General features: G+C 42.6%; 1 protein-coding gene across 1 annotated transcript in view; it reads left to right on the top strand.

Annotated features, from left to right (window-relative positions):
• Positions 1 to 21,907, top strand: part of LOC122809304 (vacuolar fusion protein MON1 homolog B-like) — a 466,888-nt gene that overhangs the window by 142,614 nt on the left and 302,367 nt on the right. Inside the window, exon 3 of the mRNA XM_044080694.1 lies at positions 11,336 to 11,809. Within this exon, the coding sequence (XP_043936629.1) occupies positions 11,336 to 11,809 (474 nt within the window). The remainder of the gene's footprint in view (positions 1 to 11,335; positions 11,810 to 21,907) is intronic.

The following is a 21,907-nucleotide window of genomic DNA, read 5'->3' as shown; positions in this document are numbered from 1 at the left end:
TGCAAACCCCCCCAGGAGTGCCCACTTCCCTGCTAAGCCCTCTACTTTTCTGTCTCATACCAACTCATAATTCTTTCTAGCATGTCGAAGGGTCAGATGCTGGCATCCTCTCCTGCCCAGTTGGTGAATCTGGGAATTCTGAGGCAATGTTACAATTGCCTCATGTACACGGACAACCCTCTCCTCCTCCCACATAACACTAACACTTGCGAGAGATGCAGCTATTTAGCCAAACTGGAGGCTGAGCTCTCTCAACTCAGGACTGGCAAGACCAGGCAGGAGGAGAAGGCAACTACACACACCACAATACCAGTCTCACATAACTCAACCACACCACTGAATCAAACACATAAACACACTAAGACATACTCGGAGGCCCTGAGTAAAAATTTACCTAAACAGCAAAGGCCTCCAAAGCAGACACCCAAGCAAATGCAAACTCAAGACACCACACAAACAACACATAAACAAATCAGTGTGCAAAGCAGTCACTGCCCTTAAGGCCAAATACAACACCAAACATACTTGTCATAGGTGACTCCATAGTCAGACACACTGACGTCCCACTCAACAGGCTGAACAAGGAGAATGTCACGGTAAGCTGCCTATCGGGCCCTAGAATCCGCCACATAACACAAGCACTCAGGTCACTCCACGGCAAGTACAAGTATGACAGTCATTGTCCATGCTGGTGTGAATGACCTGAGACGTACCTCCCTGGACTACATGAAAAGAGACATAAAGGAGCTCTCTGATTTATGTAGCCCAGGCAGGTATGACCCTGACCCTGAGCAGTATCCTTCCTTCACCACGAATGATGCCACAATAGTGACAAGATGATCAGCTTTAACAATTGGCTTAATTTCTGGTGTCATTCAAAGGGGATCCAGTGTCTGTCTGCTTGGGATGACATGCTTGACAAGCCACGCTGCTTCGCAAGGGACGGCTTGCACCTGTCACCCCTGGGATTCCGGATATTGGCTAAGGCTCTAGCCACCCCCGTAGTGCCATTTTTTAGGCAAGGCTCAAATCCTAAACCTACCACCCTAGAAAACAAAAACGGGAAGAATCTAAGGGTAATGCTGCTCAATGCCAGATGTCTAAATCTCAAAATGCACGCACTCGAGGCCCTTCTCAGTATGGAGAACATCGATGTCTGTGCTGTGACTGAAACCTGGTTCAAGGCTCCTGAGAGCACCCCGGCACTATCAGGTTTTACCTCCATATCATGCGTTCCGGCCCCAAAACCCGGACCATACCACAAAAGGAGGGGGTGTATCCATATTCATCAAGGATACCCACGAAGCATCGGAAACCATCCAGGTGCAATTAACCATAGGCAAAACTGCTCTACAATTTGTAGCATGCTACAGGCCACCCTCTCAAACTCAGGAAACCCACACAGCCTTCCTGAAGACACTGGAGGGTATAAATGTATCACCAAACACCATCATATTGGGTGACTTCAACTACCTGAATATAGACTGGGAACATTACTCAAGCCCCAACTTTCTAGCCCAAAGGTTCCTGGAGTTCATGAATTCAAATGCCATGGAACAACTAGTCACCGTCCCCACAAGAGGAGAAAATTTACTAGATCTCATCACAAACATGGGGACAAAATGCTCCACACCGGAAGTATATCCCTCTTTGGTGAGATCAGATCATAAACTAATTTCACAAGAAATCCACATCCCGCCCCCACCCCAAACAAAAAAGACCACAGTGAAGAACTTCTCTAAAGCAAACTTCACACTACTCAAGACAGGTGTGGTATCCTTCAAGGCCCCCGAGCCAATGGAAACCACAACCCAAGCTGCGGAAGCCCTTACAAATGCCTTCTAGGAACACCTTCAGGACTGCATGGATCAGGCAATCCCAAATTAAACCAAGACTCTTTCCACCAAGGGCAAACGTCCAGTCTGGTGGACCCCAGCCATAAACTTTACAATAAGAGGAGAAAGCTATTACATGATGGAGCAAAATCCCAAAAAGGGAAGGCATCTTTGATCAGTACTAGCAAGAAACTAAGATCCCTCATAAAATCATCCAAGGCCAACTTTGAAAAAAAAAATTGCCATAGATTCAAAAGACAATCATAAGGCCTTTTTCAGCTATGTCAGAAACCTTGGTGGAAACTCCCAGATATGCTCAGAATTAGTCCAAAATGATACAAAAATCACTGAACCCACAGACATTGCCAACATACTGGCAGACAGGTTCAGTGCAAACTTCACCCCCCTCTCCCCCCCCAAAAGGAGAGATAACTATCCCAACAGTGTAGCCTCCCAGACATCTCAAATGCGCAGGTGAAAGCTGCTCTCTAAAGCTAAAAACACAGCATCAATGGGACCGGATGGTGTCCACGGCTGTGTGCTACATGAACTCAATGAAGAACTAAACCCGCACATAAGGAAGCTGTTTAATCTTAGCCTTACCACAGGATATGTGCCCAAGGAGTGGCGTACGGCAACTGTGGTCCCACTCCAAAGGCGATGCCTCTACGGACCCTGGTAATTACCGCCCCATAAGCTTAACAAGCCTGGTCTGCAAAGCTATGGAGAGGATCATAATGGAACTCCTAAACAAGGACATAGGGGACTTGCAGACCTTGGACCCAACCCAGTTTGGCTTTGTCAAGGGCAGGTCTTGCCTTCTGAACTTGGTCGACTTCTTCGAAACAGTTACCAAGGCCATTGATGAGGGAAAGTCAGTCCATACAGCCTACCTTGACCTTGCAAAAGCTTTCGACACAATACCCCACTCTGGTATCATAGAGAAACTTACCAGCTTAAATGTAAACCCATATGTCACAAGATGGGTTGCAAACTGGCTAAAGGACAGAACCCACAGAGTTAGAGTTGCTGGAGCCATGTCAGACTCCAATCCGGTTACAAGTGATGTCCCACAGGGCCCAGTCCTTGGCCCCCTATTGTTCGGCATCTACTTCTCAGAAGTACAGGCAAACATAGGAGGACTATGGCTGACAAAGTTTGCGGATGACTGCAAACTGGGTGCCATAGTGGATAGTACATCGGACACAGACATCCTTCAGAGGGGTCTCACGGAAACTGATAGCTGGTGCCAGAGCCATGGCCTGAAGTTAAACGCAAAAAAGTGTATAGTCATACCCTTCGGGAAAAACAAGGTAACCCCAAGCTACCATATAGGTGGCAACCCACTAAGCACAGAAGAGGTTATCAGGGACCTGGGTACCCAGGTTGACAGTGGCCTCTCGTTTGACACTCACGTTGCTAACGTGGTTCGAAAGACCTTCTACATTGCCCATCTGATCATGAAGGGATTCACATCCAGATCAAGTGAGGTCATTGTTCCCCTGTACTCTTCACTTATCAGACCAATGATCAAGTACAATGCCCCATTCGGGATGCATCTCACCCGACACCTGCAGCAATTGGAGAGACCCCAAAAGTTCCTCACCAAAAGGGTAAAGGGACTCCAAAACCTGTCGTATACTGCCAGACTGAAGAAACTCCAACTCTATTCAGTTGCATACCGTCTGCTCAGAGGTGACCTGTGCCTGACATACAAGGCCATGACCAACCCGGAATTAATGGACATGCTCCACCTCAAAAAATCCAAATCCACCAGAACCACTAGAGCAAGTGACTTAAACCTTAGCACGGATATAAATAGGACGTGCTGGAGGGATAGATTTATCACCCAGAGACTCCCCATGCTGTGGAATAAAATCCCGGTCCATGTGAGGCAGAGCACCTCGCTGGCTCTGTTCAAGAGAAATCTTGACCAGTGGATGGGAGATCGTAGGTTTACCCTGGGAATCATCTCTGTGTCACTGCTGGACAGAGGCACAACAAACTAATGGGCACATTATTTCTAACATAAGGGGTGGCGTAAGCCACATAACTTTGGGCTAGGCTTATAAATGCCTTAGGGCAGATAGCCTAGTATAAACCTATGAACCTATAAAAGAGCTATTTTTAAGGATGAATTAAGAGCTGATGTCATGCTGGATGAAGATGGATACAGCTGTCTGGTTAGGTACAAAATGTATGAGGGTTTATGTTAAATGTTCGAACGTCCAAAATGTTGAACATTACATGGTCGAGACCAAATGTTCAACATTTGGATGATCGAACGTAAAAAAAAAAAAAAAAAACCCAGAAAAAAAAACGCTAACAGTGTAGGCAGGGGGGCAAACCCTGCCTACTTTAATATACCAACTCCGATACCGCACTTCAGTGCAGAAAAGGGAAATTCTCCCTATCTACAGTGTACGGTGTTACGGTGCCATTGAAAGTCTATCTTCGAGCACTCCATTTCGAACGTTTGGTCTTTACCATGTAACGTTCAAAATTTTGCGTGTTCGAAGATTTGACAGGTACCCATGTATGAGGAGGTTAGTCTGCATTGTTTATCTTGATTAAGAATGTTACATACTTTTGTGGTGGGTTATAACACTGGCAAAGTAATAAAAAAGTAAATGAACAACAAACTGAGCAGTATGTAAGTTAATGCGGTAAGTGCATTTGGATGCTTGCGATGTAAACAGGGATGACAGTTTACAAGTCTCTTATGAGAAAGCCTTGTTTTAAAAAAAAAAAAAAAAAAAAAAAAAAAGTGGTTTAACTGAAAAAACAAGACTGTACTTTATATAATGATTCCACAGAGACCAGAAACAATTTTAACCAAAAGGGCTTGTTTCATTACGAAATTATAATGTATGCTTAAAGCTCATATGCCATTAATGAAATCAGAAACATTCTATGTATTTTCACTGTTAGATTTCAATGTATAGGATGTGTATCGGGCATTTTTCTTAAACATCACTTTTCTACAGTTTCCCATCCCAAGATAATGTTAAATAGCAGTGTCCGTTAGACTGTTATCAGACTATTGTGTATAAGTAGCTAACAAACCAAAAGTATATATATGAAGCAATGACTGTAGTGAAAGGAAATTAGCAAAAAGCTTGAGAAACTAGATGGACAATACATACTATATTTCCTTTAACAACGACTTTTAGTTTTAGTTGATTCTTTGAGAGAAGCAGTAGAGGTGATACTTATCAGTTCTTTGCTTTTTTTTTTTCCTCACATCAACCCAAGTATTTTTTTCAGGGGATCTTTTCAGTGAAGTAGTTTAAGACCAATCCATCTCCTCTGGAACTGTCATTGTTATTGTTTTTGATGAAAGTAATTGCTTCCTCAATGTCATTAAATGGCCTCATTTCATTTGAAAAAAAAAAATCCTTATTTTTGCAGGATGTGCAAGTTGGGCTTTTCTTTTGTTTTACTAACTTCACATGTGGCCAAGCTTTTTTCTTCCTTTCTAGGACTAGAGGAATAGTCATCAACAAATCTGATTAGATTCTGATTATACTTCAGAGGGCTTTTCCTCCAAGCACATTTAAGAACTAGTTCTTTGTCAAGATAAGAAAGCAATTTACTATAATAGATCTGGGTGTGGATGAAGAAGATTAAGGAATATGTTTCCCAATAGCTCTTCTTATATTAGATCTCCTTTCTCTATTTTCCAAATCGTCCATCTTGTTGGTAAGCCTCTTATTCTGTTGCTGAAGAAATTCACCTTGGATTTCCTCCTCTCTAAGCCTTCCATCTATATCAGACAAAGACTCTTCAATGTTTAATATTTTGGTTTGATGTTACTGTAGTAGTTATTTGAAGGTTCCATTTGAGAACTTGAACTTTCTCTTAAATTTTCTAAGTTGTCCGTGAAACTGTCCATTTTCAAAGATAACTGTTGTAGGGTAGAGGACATCAACTTGATTTCTTTCCTCAGAGTAGTTTCTGCATCTCTTTGAACCACTCGTTTTCCAAGACAAGTTTTAAACTCCAGATATTTCTGACAGGAAATTTTTGAAGAATATATTCCAAAGTTAGTATATTGGTAGTGAATAAGTTGAAGAATGTTAATTAACTTTTTTTTCTAAAAAAAAAAATATATATATATTTTCCTGTTAAAGTATTTTTATGGAGCTCTATATAAAAAAAAAAAAAGTGCTGCTTTCAATCTACCATCTAGGCTCCACCTCTGACTGTGGCATTCTTGATTTCTTTTGTTGGCATAATTCCTCAAGTAAACTGGACATGGCATCTGTTTAATCATATTTGTTCTCCTTTCCTTTCAGTGAAAAATAAATATGGTGACTTATGTCGGAAGTAGCTTTTCCCACAGTATCTCAGAAGTACCACACCAACATTTTTACCCAGTTGGAGCATGGTTTCAGTGAGTGATGGGCTTGAATGGCAGTCTCAGTCCACTGATACATTCACTGTATAATCCCTATCATCTACGTGTTTTAAAACCGTTATGCAGTAAAAAAAAAAAAAAAAAAAAAGTGCATCTAGTTGAATTTCAATTGCTTGGCAGCTCCATGACAAACTAATATCCAGAGGGAGGTTACTGTCCCACCAAAGCTTTATATGCATATGGTTAATTATAAATATCTTTTATTGCACTAAGTTGAGTAGCGGTCTGTTTCCAAAATGTGAAACCGTTACTAATGACTACTGTCAAGCACAGAGCATGAATGACTGCTTATTCATATAAAGAAATCTTTCTTTTGATGAATTAATACATTTCTTTAAAAACTATTATCAATAAATGTGCAGCATACCTGTCAGCAAGGAACAGTCTAGAACATAGAATTTTTTAAATTTAAAATGGGGAACATTCTTTATAACTGGTATAGATGACAGGTTTGCTTGCCAGTATTGCTTTATTATCACTGAGTTTATTCGTTTTTGAGCTGTGCAGTACTGTCAGTATTGCTTTTTTGTAGTGTCACTGAGTTTATTGATTGTTGGGATGTGCAATACTGTCACTCGGCTGTTGTATTCATGAGGTGAGTGGTTTGGTACTATGTATGTGATGTGGATCCATATTTTCTTCATATTCATTTGTACAAAATGTATTTAATTTTTACCTCTTATTTAGAATCAATGTATCTGAAGCTAAAATAGGTCTAGTTTAGCAGATTCTGTCCCTGTACTAAAAAAATTAATTGGTATTTGTTGAATAAATTCATAGCCAAACAAATGGCATAGAATACACAAGTATTTACACATGCCAATGTAGTAAATGTGATCGTTATGCAAAGAGAACATTGTAGTTGTAATTTCATTCTGTTGAAAATCAGACTAATAAAAATGAACACATAGTATAAACATTACATTTTTAAGCCTGACCATTCTGCAAACCCAGAACTCCAGTGCTACTAATGTTTTTTATAAATTAGTATTGCAAGGGTCAAGATATATGGCAAGTACCTTTATTAAGGGTGGGGCTAGTGACCCCTGCCAACTAATGTGGAACTGGGCCACCCACATCCCTTACCTCTTCTCACTTCTTAGTCTTCCTACTTGCCACAAAATTTCTGTCATTTGACATACTGTTCCCTATTTTCTTTTTTAAATTTGGGTCAGCATTTAAATATTTGAAGGTGAGATAGTCTCCTTGTTGGAACATGCTTTCCTTGCAGGGCCACATGATTGAATGTACAGGCTGTTTGGGATAGTATGGTGACTATACACTTTTATTACTGCAGTAGACATGGTGGACTGTATAGACTTTGGGCATGCTGATGGCTCTTTTGTGTGTGACTAAGTGTTCTTGGAACTCGGAAATATTTGGAAACATCTTGGACATTGAAATTTATTTTGTAGAAAGTTCTGCTGTGATCAGAACTGTACCTTAAAGCAGTGTATGTTCTTCATGTTTCACTGTTGCAGTCATTGCATTTTGGGTAATCTGCTGGCAGGATGCCCTCAGTCGGCCTGAATATCAAAGTCATGGGTCCTGCATCAGTTGCTGTCTCCGCTTCCATGACGTCAGGTCGTCAGGGTTATAAAACGTGCAGCTGACGCCATTTTATTCGGTCTTTCTTGCCGCGCGGTGCCCGAAGCAGAAGCAGTTCGCAAGTGCCGGTCGACCGACTCCTGAAATTTTCACATTCAAGTTTCAGAACCGAAGTCTTCAATTAAAGCTAAGTACCCCGTTGGGGAAACTTTTTTTCTTGCTCCTTACCGATGTCAGTAAAAGTTAATAATTGCATTACTTGTGGGAAGCAAATACCTCAAGTATTTTCATTTGTACTGTATTCCTTGCCTAGGCCCAGATCATAATGTGCCTTGCTGTCGGTTTTGTGCTAGATTTAACCAATGCACTATTGAGCGTCTTTATATTTTTGCTTCAAAATATTTTTGATCCAGATTTAATTACCATGAAATGTCGTCAGATAGCAATCCGACTACCAGAGTTCACAAAAAACGCAAAGAAAAAGACCGAGACAGACCGAGGTCCAAAACCGAAAACAAAGCTTCTCCTAAGCCAGTCGCCGGTACGCAGTGAGGTGCTTTCACAGCCCCTGATGCCCGCTACTTTAGAGTCGCAGGCCTCTACCGAGACTCGTGCAGAGTCCGGTATGCCGCGAGATTCTCAAAGAGTATTGAACCCGCACATGTCTCTCCCTCGGATGGGTCCGGAGCCGCTAAGCAGGCTCCGACTTCTGAGGGTGTTTTCAGGCCTCAACATTGCTATATAAAACTGACGCCAGTTTCAAAAACAACTTTTAAGTCTAAAAAACTGATGCATGAGCCACGTGTACAGGCCCCTATGCCTAAAAAACATATTATCAAAATGGCTGAGGACTTAATTACCTTTATCAGGAGTTCTCAACCCCCCCCCCAAGAGGCCTTGGCAAGACACTGATCATGAATCTTCAGATCAGGTTTCTATTTCTTCTGATCCCTCTTCTGATCAGGAATTTTCTGTATCACCCTATGAGGATTCAGATGCAGTAGAATCCATCCTATTTGCATCTCCTCCTGAGGATTATTCTTTTGGAGAAACCAAAAATTATCCTAATTGCCCGGGACTGGCCTCGCCAGTACTGGTACCCAATTCTAAGGAATATGTCTCATCTCCCTCCTTGGTACTTGCCTCTGATACCTCATTTACTTTCTCAGCAGAGCAATCAAATTCTGCACACTCAGCTCCAAGCCCTGAACCTGGCAAGCATGGCTGATCATGTAATTATGCAAACAAACACCTCTCAGTAAATCTGTGATGGATGTCATTTTGGAAGCCAGAAGGCCTAGTACTTAAATCTTATGCTGATAAATGGAAGATATTCTGTGCTTGGAACCAAGCCCAAGGAACAGGCACAACAAACCCAAATATTCCTCAGATTTTACAATACTTGACTGAGATGTTTGACAAGGGCTTATCTTCTTCAATAAAAATCCATGCCTCTGCCATTTCGGCTCATTACAACATGGAGCCTCCCATTTTTTCTCGTCCTCAGCTAAAACAGTATCTTAGAGGGGCCAAAAATTTAAGGCCTCCCAGAAGATCACCAACTCCTTCATGGGACCTAAATTTTGTGCTGGAAAAACTCACCCTGCCTCCTTTCGAACCAGCAGCTAATGCGGATATAAAGTTTTTATCTTGGAAAACAGCTTCCCTTTTGGCAATCACTTCAGCAAGAAGGGTTTCAGAACAATATGCCCTCATGGCTGTGGAGCTTTTTATTACATTTTACCCAGGCAGGGTGTCCCTCAGGACCAATCCTTCCTTTATGCCTAAGGTGGTATCCAGTGTGGCTCTTAATCAAACTATTCAACTGCCAACATTTTACCCAAATCCGCAGAACAAGGGGGAGCGGATTCTGCATTCATTGGAAGTACACAGACCACTAAGATTCTACTTAAACAGGACCAAATCTCAAAGTCTGAGCAACTACTTGTGGCATTTGCTGCAGGATCAGAGGGGAAGGCTATATCAAAGCAGACTATTTCTAAGTGGATAAGCCACTGCATTTGTTTCTGCTACTTGCATCATGGTAAACCAGTGCCCAAGGGAATCTGGTCACATTCCGCCAGGGCTGCCTCTACCTCAGCAGCCTTTCTCAGAGGAGTTCCAACCAAAGACATTCTAGAAGCTGCTACTTGGAGCTCTGTTCATACTTTTACAAAGCATTATCATTTGCCTCAAGTCCGGGGCAGGCTTTGCCACTGCAGTTCTGCAGGACCTTGTAGCAGCTCGTAATACTATTTAGTTCCATCCTCCCATCCATAGCTTTGGGATTCTACCCAAAATGTAATGACTACAGCAGTGAAACATGAACATAGTACAATTGTGTACGCTTACCATAAATGTAGATGTTCAAGTGTATTCACTGTTGCAGTCCAGGTTACCCATCCACCATCCCCCTTTTTCTATAACTTCTCTTTCCTTCATTATTCTAAAGCCTTTGTGGTGTATTTGCTTTTAGATGAAGGTAAAGTTTATGTTGCTAAAAGTGCATTTACATATATTGCTGTTTATATATATATATATATATATATATATATATATATATATATATATATATATATATATATATATATATATATATATAATGTGAGAGAGATAGGTGTGTGTGTATATATATATAATTTTTTTTTTTTTTTTTTTTTTTTTTGCTCCCCATTTGGGGGGCACCTGACATCTGGGGCAAGAAAAACTGAATAAAATGGCATCGGCTGCATGTTTTTTATACCCCTGACGTCATGGAAGAGGAGACAGCAACCGACGCAGGACCCAAGACTTTGATATTCAGGCCGACTGAGAGCAACCTGCCAGCAGATTACCCAAAATGTAATAACTGCAACATTAAATACACTCTAACATCTACATTTATGGTAAGTGTACACAACTGTACTTTTTGTGTCCATTATGGCTGTGCACCCCTTGCTGTTTTGCAGTGTAGGTGAGTAAGGTGACCACGCACCTGTCACTAGATACTTTGGGTGAGCCTTCTCTGTTTTTGATTCATGCTCAGTTCCCCTGTTTTCCCTTTTTCACTGCAGTCTTTGTGTGCTATGTTGTCTCCACCATGTGTTTTCTTTAGTAGCTCTAACAGCATCTGAGATTTTGACACAATTCAAGCTGTGACTTTTCTCTTGTGTTTGCATCTAAAATTTCCATTGAAGTGCAATTTATAGATGAATGCCCAAATATTGCTGCCAGAATGACTATCCATTTGATAGTTGTTTTGTATATGCAGGAACCAAATGTAAGACAGAAGAGTCTGTGTATGTTGTAGGAACCAAAGGTGAGACAGTCAGAAGAGTCGGCTATGACATACTGCTTTTGAAAAAAGATCATTAGCTGAGCAATTAGTGATTATGCAGCAGCTTATTACTGAGGTTTCTTGAGAACTTCTTTGCTTCTAAATACTGTGTTAAGACCTGTACATTTCCTAGTGTGAAATTGTAATACACTAAAGCTTGTACCTTGCAGTGTAGAGAACACGTATGTTTATCAGATCTTTTTTTCTTTATTCCAGAAGTAAAAGAACATGATGCAGAAGCAACAAACCCAGAAGATGGCATAAGAGAAGCAGTTACAGAAGAAGCACAAAATGATGAATGTGAGGGATCTGTGTGCTCTACAGAGGAAGAAGTGGTGCCTGATGAAGAAAAAGATGCATCCAGTGACAAGGAGCTATCTGACTCTGCCTCAACTGACAACACCTTGGAGGACTCCAGTGAATTTTCTGGGAGGCCCTTAGTTGTGTGTGAAAAAAAAGAACTTTGTTCTCCCTTTGGAGCAGACTTGGTTTCCTCACACAGGGAAGAAGATGTTACAGCAGAAAGCTGGCGCATGCACAGGAAGCATGTCTTTGTGTTAAGTGAAGCTGGCAAGCCAATTTATTCCCGCTATGGGAATGAGGAGGCTTTGTCCTCCACCATGGGTGTGATGATGGCACTGGTATCATTCGTGCAAAGTGGAAACAACATAATCCATTCAATTTATTCAGGTACTTTTAGTGGGAAAGTGCTGCTGCTGCCCTCCTTTGGCGGGCGGGGGGTAGTTTTGCATGAGAAAAAATAGTATTTGCTTTGCACTTTGATAAGACAGTAATCTGTTGTACATAGACTGCCTAATACTGGTTTGTAATACTGCAAGTATTCTTGCTAAAAGATCTTTTATCTAGGAAGAATTTCCTCGTGGCTTAATGCCTGAATTACATTTTCAGATGACTGTCTGGATTTGACACCAAATATAGCAGTATTGATGCTGTGTGAACCCATGGAGAGTAGATTAATCTAGTAAGATGTTCTTCGTGTTTCACTGTTGCAGTCCTCACACTTGGGTTATCTGCCTGCAGGTAGCCTTCAGTCGGCCTGTATACCAGAGACTTAGTATTTATGCGTCGGTTGCTGTTGTTTCAGGACTGATGTCTGGTTGTCAGGGGTATAAAAACAGGCAGCTGACGGCATTACATCAGTCTTTCTTACCGAGGAGCCCGAAGCAGAAGCAGTTAGCATGAGTGTGGGTCGGCCGCTACCTGAGTTTTCGTTTCCGAATTGAATCCTCCTGAAGTCTTCGAAAGCTAAGTACCCCTTTGGGGATCCTTTTTTCTTGCTCTAACCGATGTCAGAAAAAGTTGACAATTGTCTCGCCTGGGGAAAGCAAATACCACATCAAGATTTCCATTCTTACTCTGTTACCGGTTTAGGTCCAGACCATGACGTACCTCGCTGTTGGTTTTGTGTTTTGGTTCAACGCCTGAACTATTCATTGTCAGTTCCTTATTGTCGCTAAATACTTTTGCTCTCTATCTCCATATTCCGTAATTGCTTTGGTAAGCCATCTGTCTACCGATCTTCTGAAAAAATGTAAGGATTAAGACAGAGACAGATTGCACAGGTCCAAAACTGCCGACGACGCTTCCTTTAAGCTAGTTGCCAGTTTGCCGTTACTCAGTGAGGCGCTTTCGCAGCCCCTGATGTCTGCTTCAGTGGATTTGCAGGCCGCTACCAAGACCCGTTCGGAGTCCGGTATGCCTCAAGTCTCTTTGATTACAGAACCTGCGGATGTCTGTACCTAGGATGAGTCCGGAGCCGCTTTCAGATCCCTACTCTCACCATGACCCCTGCTAATAAAAACCAACAACACCACAGTGATGTGGTACATCAGCAAGCAGGGGGAACCCACTCTTTCCCACTATGCAGGCTAGCCATGACCCTGTGGAAACGTGGCTTTGGCCATGCATATTCATCTGCAAGCTCAATTCTTGCCAGACAAACAAAACTCTCTGGCAGATGACTTAAGCGGAAATCTCCTAGACCCACACGAGTGGCAATTGGACCTCAACACCTTCCGCATTCTAACCCAGAAATGGGGAACCCCGAAGGTGAACCTATTTGACTCCCCCTACAATCACCAGCTCAGCAAATTCTGCACCAGGACACCTCACAGCAGGGCCTGGAAAGTGGATGCCCTATCCTTCCAGTGGGTAAACCTCTCAATCTATGCATTTCTTCCTCTGCTTCTTCTTACAAGAGTATTACTCAAGATAAGACAGGAAAGACCAAGGGCAATCCTGATTGCCCCAGACTGGCCATGCCAGCACTGGTGCCCACTACTGTGCAGTCTGTCACTGGTGCCACCATGGCACCTACCCCAGATCCCAACCCTCCTCACTCAGGAGGGACAGATCTTGTATCTGCAACTGCAAACTCTGAACCTTGCAGCTTGGCTTATTCCTTGAATTCTCCTCCAGTGGCAAGCAGGTGCTGGACGTCATTCTTGAAGCCAGAAGACCTGTACAAGGAAATCCTATGCTGATAAGTGGAAAAGGTATTGTTCCTGGATTCTCTCTAAATGATTGCCACAGCACTGCCCTCCTTACCTCTCATCCTGGATTTACCTAGCAGATTTACTCCACAGAGGCCTATCCTTCTCTTCCATTAGGATCCATGCCTCTGCCGTCTCTGCTTATTATAGCGACCTGTCTTCTCTCATCAAACAATTCCTGAGAGGGGCCAACAACGTAAGGCCATCAGGGAGAGCCCCCACCCCTGCTTGGGACCTTAACTTTGTGTTGGAAAAGCTCACCCCCCCCCCCCCTTGAGCCTGCAGCGTCAGCAGAGCTAAAATTCCTCTCTTGGAAAACAGCCTTGTTTCTGGCCATCACTTCAGCTAGAAGAGTGTCGGAGCTACAAGCACTTATGGCTGTGGAACCCTTCATTATTTTTTATGCTGACATGGTCTCCCTCAGGACTAACCCTACTTTTATGCCTAAAGTGGTCCAGTGTGGCTTTCAACCTATCTATCCATTTGCCAGATTTTTTCCCTAATCCTCAAAATAAAGGGGAAAGGATCCTGCACTCTTTTTTTTTTTTCAGACGTGCACAGACAGCTCAGATTCTACCTTGATGGGACTAAGCCCTTCAGGAAATCTGACCACTTACTAGTCAGCTTTGCACCAGGGGCAGAGGGCAAGGCTATATCAAAACAAACCATCTCCAAATGGATAGCACACTGTATCCATTTCTGTTACAAACACCATGGGAAAACCACCCCCTCTGGTGGTCAGAACGCATTCCACTAGGGCAACTTCAACTTCTACAGCATTCCTCAGGGGAGTCCCTACTAGGAACATTCTGGAAGCTGCTACCTGGAGTTCTGGTCACACCTTCACCAAGCATTACCACCTGCCTATCTTTTCCAAATCCAGGGCGGGGTTTGCAACAGCAGTCCTGCAGGGCATACTAGCCAGCCCCAACTCTTCTTGACTGCCTCCACCCATTCTTCAGCTGTGGGAATCGACCCAAGTGTTGATGACTGCAACAGTGAAACATGAACATAGTACAATTCTGTACACTTACGATTAATGTAGATGTTCGAGTGTATTCACTGTTGCAGTCCTGGTTTTCCACCTTCCAGCCCCTGTGTCTCTCTCTCCTTATCTATATCTATTACTCACCCCTTAAAGGGCTCTTGGTATTTACTTTTTACTGGTGGCGTTTTTTCCGCCATAACTTGGCTCCCTATTTGGGGGGCTCCTGACATTTGGGGCAAGCAAAACTCATGTAATGGCGTCAGCTGCCTGTTTTTTTTTTTTTAATACCCCTGACGACCTGACATCAGTCCTGAAGCAACACCAACTGACTCAGAAATGCTTAGTCTCTGGTATTCAGGCCGGGCTACCTGCAGGTAGATAACCCAAGTGTGATGACTGCAACAGTGGAATACATTCAACATCTACATTTATGGTGAGTCTACACAACTGTACTTTCTGTCCTCTAATAATTAGTTGATATTGTTGTTTAGCAGATGTCGTTCATTTAATTGTACTTTGCTTTTCAGGGGACAAGGGCAGTATGTTTAGTGAAAAAATTCATACACTAGTTCAATTGTTTTCATGGCTCTTGAGTAATGTGTAGCACTATGTTGAACCTTAGACAACTGCTGCAGTAGCCCAAGCTAAATGGGACATCCTACCAAGGACTGGGCCAGCTGGACAGCTTCCAAAGTTTTAGAACACCTTCCAGACTCACCTAGTCACTGCCCTGCACAAGGGAAGCAGGATAAAACCAGTGGCATGGATAACAAGGATTTCTTGCCACTGAAGACTATGCATTTCTTGTGGGGTTTTAGTGACCTGTGGTCTGCAAGAATTTCTACAAGGTTAGGTAGATAAGTATTATGGTCGAGAGTATGTTCAGCATATCAATTTTTTGTGAAGAAACCAGTTTCATTTTAGCCAAAACAATGTATATATTTGAGGCAATGTCTGGGCTTTTTAGGGTTATGAAAAGTCTTGGCTTTGAAATTTATAGTTTTAGTTCCCTGTAGGGAATTCTTTAAAAATATTTATTTTTTGTAAGGAAAAAATGAATTTCTAATTCGGATTTTATTGTTAAGGGCTTGTGGTTTTGTGGGCTGTCATTAAAAAATAGTTTGCTACAAAACCTTAAATTCCTGCCTGAGTACTTTACTGACTCTGCTAAGCTCCACAGACAAATCGTCAGAAGCCTTTTTGGCTGCCAGCCTGTCCTGGGTTCCTGTGGGGATTGCTCTTTCTTCATTGCAAAGTTGCGGGGAACTGGGTCCGGTGTGTTTTGTCTGTTGTCTTGAACATTTTGCATCAGAAAGTAGTTTTTCTGTCTGGAGGTTATACTGACTCTTCTAGGCTCTTCAATCTACTTGTGAGACTTTCTGTGGCTAGGACATGGACTCAGTCATAGTATATACCATCTGAAAATCCCCCAACTCACAATTGCCCACAAGATATTTCACCAACCCAATAATACCCCTATACTCTCAAAACTCCTAGTCCCATACAATAATCTGAACTCCCTGCGTTCTAACAAACTCCTTGCTAGCTTAAAGTCTAATAATGCAGCTGGTGACTCTGTTTACCAACACAGCAGGAAAAAAGTGGAACCTGCTACCCAATGAACTAACTCTAATAAACATCCTTGCCACTTTTCAAACTAGAACTTAAAAAACACCTCCAAAAGCACTGGCTTTGCCCTTGTAGTAACCCTGACTAACCACCCTCATCACCCCTGTTTCTTCCTCTTGTAACCTAACTTCCTCTCTTCTAAACACTTAGTCTTGTAAATAAGGTGGTCAGTAGTTAAACTCTAACCTATTGTTTAAATCCTTGTACCTGATGTGAAGTATTGTACGTAACTCTTCTGTACTGCAACTGTTTTTAGCTTCCTTAAGTAATATTCTATTTATTGCTACTTTATATCTAGAATGAAAAAACATCTGTTTTATTGTTTATTAATCCTTTACTTACCATGTAACAATATTTTTATACTTGGCTTTTCTCCCCGGGCCTCTACTGAAAATGGAACTATGTCCAGTTAAGACTACCCGGTCAACAAATGTAAAATAAATAAATACTAAATATCCGTGAGACTTTGACCTTCACTCCGTTTTCCTGTTCACCTCAGCCACCAAAGGGTTGACTCTGCTGTGGCCTTCAGTTATTCCTCAGAGTGCTCATCGCTCTTTCTTAATTCCTTTGTATGCTGTAGCTGGTACACCTAATGCCCTGGGCTGGTACTATGAACGAGTGTCCCACCACCTCAGCTCTTCAAGTGAAGAGCAGAAAAAAAGCACTTTATTGTAATAAGCCAGTACATGCATGTGACCGGATTCCATTGAAAAGCAAAAAAAAAAAACACTTTCCTTCTACTGGCCCATCAACCAGGTGGCCAAATGCATGACAACCCCCTCAGCCGTCCTGTTTCTGTCCCCTGCCCCAACCCTCCTTTTAACATATTTTATTAGAAAAAAATTATTTATTTGCAGCTGTAGCAAACAGCTGCTACAGTTTATACCCCACCTGCACAGAGTGCTACATTGCTGTTTTATTTAAAAAAATCCTTTTTAAACTGTAGCAAACTGTTGGCTACAAATATAACAAACCGCTGCTACAGTTTTATATCCTACGTACATGGAGTGTTACAGCGCTCAAGTTTTACTTTAAAAAAAAAAAAAAAAAATGTATACGTGTGTGTGTGTGTGTGTGTGTGTGTGTGTGTGTGTGTGTGTGTGTGTGTGTATATGTATATGTATGTATATATATATATATATATATATATATATATATATATATATATATATATATATATATATATATATATATATGTAAATATGTAAATATGTATGTATGTATGTATATATAATATAATTTTTTTTTAACTTTTAAACTGTTCCAAAATGCATGTAATTGCTACAGTTCAGACCACACAGAGCTCTACAGTGTCCAGGTTTGACCGTAAATGCAATACCAGCTTTTAAAAAAAAGGTATCGTTATAAAGAGCAATTGGGATTGGCTGATCACGCCCCCCACCCAACACTTTCACCCAGGACATTTGCCCCTCTCTCCCTGCCCAAGCTACACTATTGCTCCTCATGAAGCTACGAAGGACCCAGGAGGCAGGCACAGTCTCAGTGACTGTTCAGCTGTCTTCTAGTGGGTAAAAGAGAACTACCCTTGCTGGCATTGGAGAAGGGACCAGGGGATGCTTCTTCACTAAGCCAACTTACGAGCTTCATTGCCAGGAAAGGGTCCTTCCTGTAGGCCATCCTTTTTCTGAGGTTGGAGGTTCTGCAAAAAAAATAAACTATAACCTAGATATCCTTCCTATGCTAAAGTAGATGAGGAAGATTGGATGGCGTTTGCTAAGAGTTTATTTAGAACAGTGATGGCGAACCTATGACACGCATGTCAAAGGTGACATGCCAGCATTCACCAACACTCGAGTTACCAAAGAAACCAAACTAACAAAAATTTTAAGAAATATGAGACCCTGCACCACCCAGAGATTAAAAAGGGTTCTCCCCATTCGTATCTGCACATCTGTCGTCAAGGCAGCCACACAGTTCAGTTGACTTCTAACCGCTGCACCAGAAGCTCATTTTGAAGACGCAAGCACAGTATCTGCAACTGCAGTCTCCAAATAAGCACATTTGTTTGAAATCCACTTTTGCTTTCATTGCTTGTGTGAAGTACATGGAATTATTTTGTGCCAGGAGCCAGTTCAACAAACTGCTGCAAAGTTAAGGGAGTTGTTAACCTCAGACTATTTCAGTATACTGTTGTGAGTTTCTGCAGAGGACAGTGCTGACATTGTTCTCTTTGTGGTTACAGGTCTGAGAACGGCAAGTAGTCTGCATTTCTAAGCAAGTGCTGATGTTCTTCGTGTTTCACTGTTGCAGTCATAACTGTAGGGTGTTCCTGCCGGCAGGCAGCCCGAGGTCGGCCAGAATCCCAAAGTTTGGGGCCGGCGTCGGCTGCACCAGCAAGCACCCTGACGTCAGAACGTAGGGGTATAAAGCTGACAGCCGACGCCATCTTCTCCAGTCTTTCTTGCCGTGCGGTGGAAAGCAGCTCGCAAGTCGTTGGTTGGCATTTTTCAGACAACGTGCTTTGATTGTCGTCTGTCCGAAGTTTTCTACTTCTCTTCTCAAGCTAAGTACCCCGTTGGGGAAACTTTTTTCTTGCTCCCACGATGTCAGAAAAAGTTAATAATTGTATATCGTGTGGGGAAACAAATACCTCATAAAGATTTCCACTCTTACTGTCTACCTTGCTTGGGCCCTGACCACAACGTTTCTTGCTGTCGGTTCTGTGCCAGGTTTAATTCTCGCACTATCAAGCGTAGGTACGATTGGGCCTTGAATTATTTCGGTAGACGATTTAATTATAGGATGTCGTCGGATACTTTACAGACAACCGGAATTCAGAAAAAACGCAAAGACAAGGATAGGCCTCAGAGGTCCAAACATGATATTTTGCAGCCGGAGCCAGCTTCGGGTTCGGCGGTCGTCAGTGAGGCGCTTTTGCAGCCCCTGTCGTCCGCCACTTCAGAACCGATGGCCGACCTAGATGCCCATGGGGAGCCTTCTAGGCCCAGTATTTTATCTGCTGCAGGACCTTCGGACGTCGCTTCTTCAGATGGGTCCGGAACCGCTGTGCAGGTACCAGCTTCTGAGGGGGTTTTCAGGCCTTCTAATATTACTATTTCTACAAAGTCAAAGACTCCTGTTAAACCAAGGGTTTCTTCACAAGCTGCCTCGGATACAGCTCCCAAGTCCCAGAAGCAATTACTTCGGATGGCTGAAGATTTACTTACAATGATTAGGGGTTCTCGCCCCCCTCCTGAAAAAAGGCCTAGACAGGATATTCTTTGATTCTTCTGATCAGGCTTCTGTGTCTTCGGTCTCTTCCTCTGACCAGGATTATTCTTTTCCTCCTTATGAGGATTCTGATGCAGAGGACTCTATTCCCTCTGCTTCCCCCCCTGAAGATTTCTCTTTTGGGGAAACTTTACATGAGATGAGGGAGCATTTTCATTGGGAAGGTCAGGATTATTCTGCTTCCAAGAAGAGACTTAGGGAATTTCTCCTTCTCCCTCAGCACAGACCTTTGGCTATTCCTCCTGTACTTGATATTGTGGATGATGCCTTTTCTGAAACTAACCTAAATCCTGATTCTTTGCCACCTGCTCCTTCCAAGCCTGATAGATTTTACAGAGTCCCTGACTCCCATCAGTTCTTATTTATGAATCCTTCAGCTGATCCTGAAACCATTTCTCAGGGTTCTAGGGCTGCTAAGGCCGCTTCATCTAAAAATCCTATTCCCTCTGAAAAGGATTCCCGTGCCTTGGACAGGTGGGGCAAAAAGGTTTACACTTCTGCTACTCTTTCTATTGGAGCTTTAAATTGCCAGTTTCACATGTTCAGGTATCAGCAATTTCTTTTGTCTGTTCTAAAGCAAAGACTCGCTACCTTTCCTGCTTGTGCAGAGGACAAGGAATTATAGGATGTATTGCATGCAACTAAACAAGTTAGCAAACATAGTTTACATTGTGGTTTTGATGCTTTGGAAGCTTCTTGCAGGGCCGCAGCCTCTGGTACTGTTATCAGGAGACATGCTTGGCTTCGTGAGCAGAATTTACCTGAACAGGTTAAGGCTAAACTGTTAGATGCTCCTGTTCAGCATGATGTTTTATTTGGGTCCAAGGCTGAGGAGGTTATTAAAAAGATGGAAGAGAAAGCAAAGTCTATGCAGACTGTTAAAGATTTTTTGCAAGTTCAGCCTCCTAGATTTTCTAGAAATTGGCCCTCCAAAAATTGGTCCTTTCCCACGTCTGACAGGCCTCAAAGGGGAAGATATAGACGCTCCAGAGGTCGAGGACAGGCTCAGGCCTCTTACAGGTCCAGACAATGGACTGCTTCTTCACCTAGAAGGGGAGAAGACAGATCTCAATCTCAAAAGAAGCAGACTCAATGACTCTCTGTTGGGCTTCAGGTCCTCCTTGCCTGGAAGCCCCTCTCGGAGGAAAACTTTCTCTTTTCTACCAAAATTGGACTCGTATTACCCAGGACAAATGGGTTTTAGACGTGATTTTAAGAGGCTACAAATTCCACTTTCATACTCTGCCAAGGTCTTCGGGTTGGCCGGATCTGCCAAAACATCAATGGTCAGAGGCCTTAAATCAAGTGGACGCCTTATTGGTCATGAAAGCCATCGAACCTGTTCCACTTCCAGAGATGGGAACAGGTTTTTACTCCAGACTATTTCTGGTTCCAAGGAAACAAAACTCATGGAGATCTGTTCTGGACCTCTCAGTGTTAAATACCTCCCTGGAGATTCCAAAATTCAAGATGCTTACTCTGCAACAACTTCTTCCCATGCTCTCCCAGGATGCTTGGATGGTGACATTGGACTTGAAGGAAGCCTATTTACACATTCCCATCAGACAGGAACGCAGAAAATACCTCAGATTCAAGGCAGGTTCGAGACGCTCTCAATTCTCTGTACTGCCCTTTGGCTTATCTACTGCGCCCAGAGTCTTTACCAAGTGTCTGGCTCCAGTAGTAGCTTATTGCAGACTCCAAGGAATTCAAATTTACCCCTACCTGGATGACTGCCTTATTCAGGCAGACAGCAAAGATCTTTTACTTCAACATCTGCAGTTTGTTCAGCGTCTTCTCCTACTACTGGGATTTTCAGAACACAAGTCACATTTGATCACCTCTCAACAAATGATCTTTTTGGGGGCTCTTCTAAACACAAGCTTACAAAGGGCCTTCCTTACTCCAGAAAAGTACAGCTGGCATCAATTTTCAAGACCTTGGCTACTTTAACTCAGCTCACTGCAAGGAAATTCCTGCAGGCTTTGGGCTACATGGCTTCTTGTATCCTGTTGATTCCAAATGCAAGGCTTCATATGAGAAAACTTCAATGGTCCCTAAAGAGTGTCTGGTCTCAGCTTTACCACAGCCTGGAAACAATGATACCTCTGATTCCCTGCCTCCAAAAAGAGTTCCTTTGGTGGTCCAGGGCTTGTGCTTTAAACGAAGAGAATCCCTTTAGTCTACCTCTTCCTGCTCAGATCATAACCACAGACTCCTCGGATTATGCTTGGGGAGCTCATTACCTAAACAATTGCCAGCAGGGGTATTGGACAAAGAAGCATCTACACTGGCACATCAACTTGAAGGAAATGTTGGCAGTCCAAAATGCTCTTCTAGCCTTCCAGAATCGCACAGACAATACCACAGTCATGTGGTATATAAACAAGCAGGGAGGTTCTC

The sequence above is a fragment of the Protopterus annectens genome, chromosome 8.part0, assembly GCF_019279795.1.
Source record: "Protopterus annectens isolate FY-2018-M chromosome 8.part0, PAN1.0, whole genome shotgun sequence".
Lineage (NCBI taxonomy): Eukaryota > Metazoa > Chordata > Ceratodontiformes > Protopteridae > Protopterus > Protopterus annectens.
The sequence above is the reverse complement of the archived record's forward strand: the minus strand, read 5'-3'. Positions and strand labels throughout refer to the sequence as shown.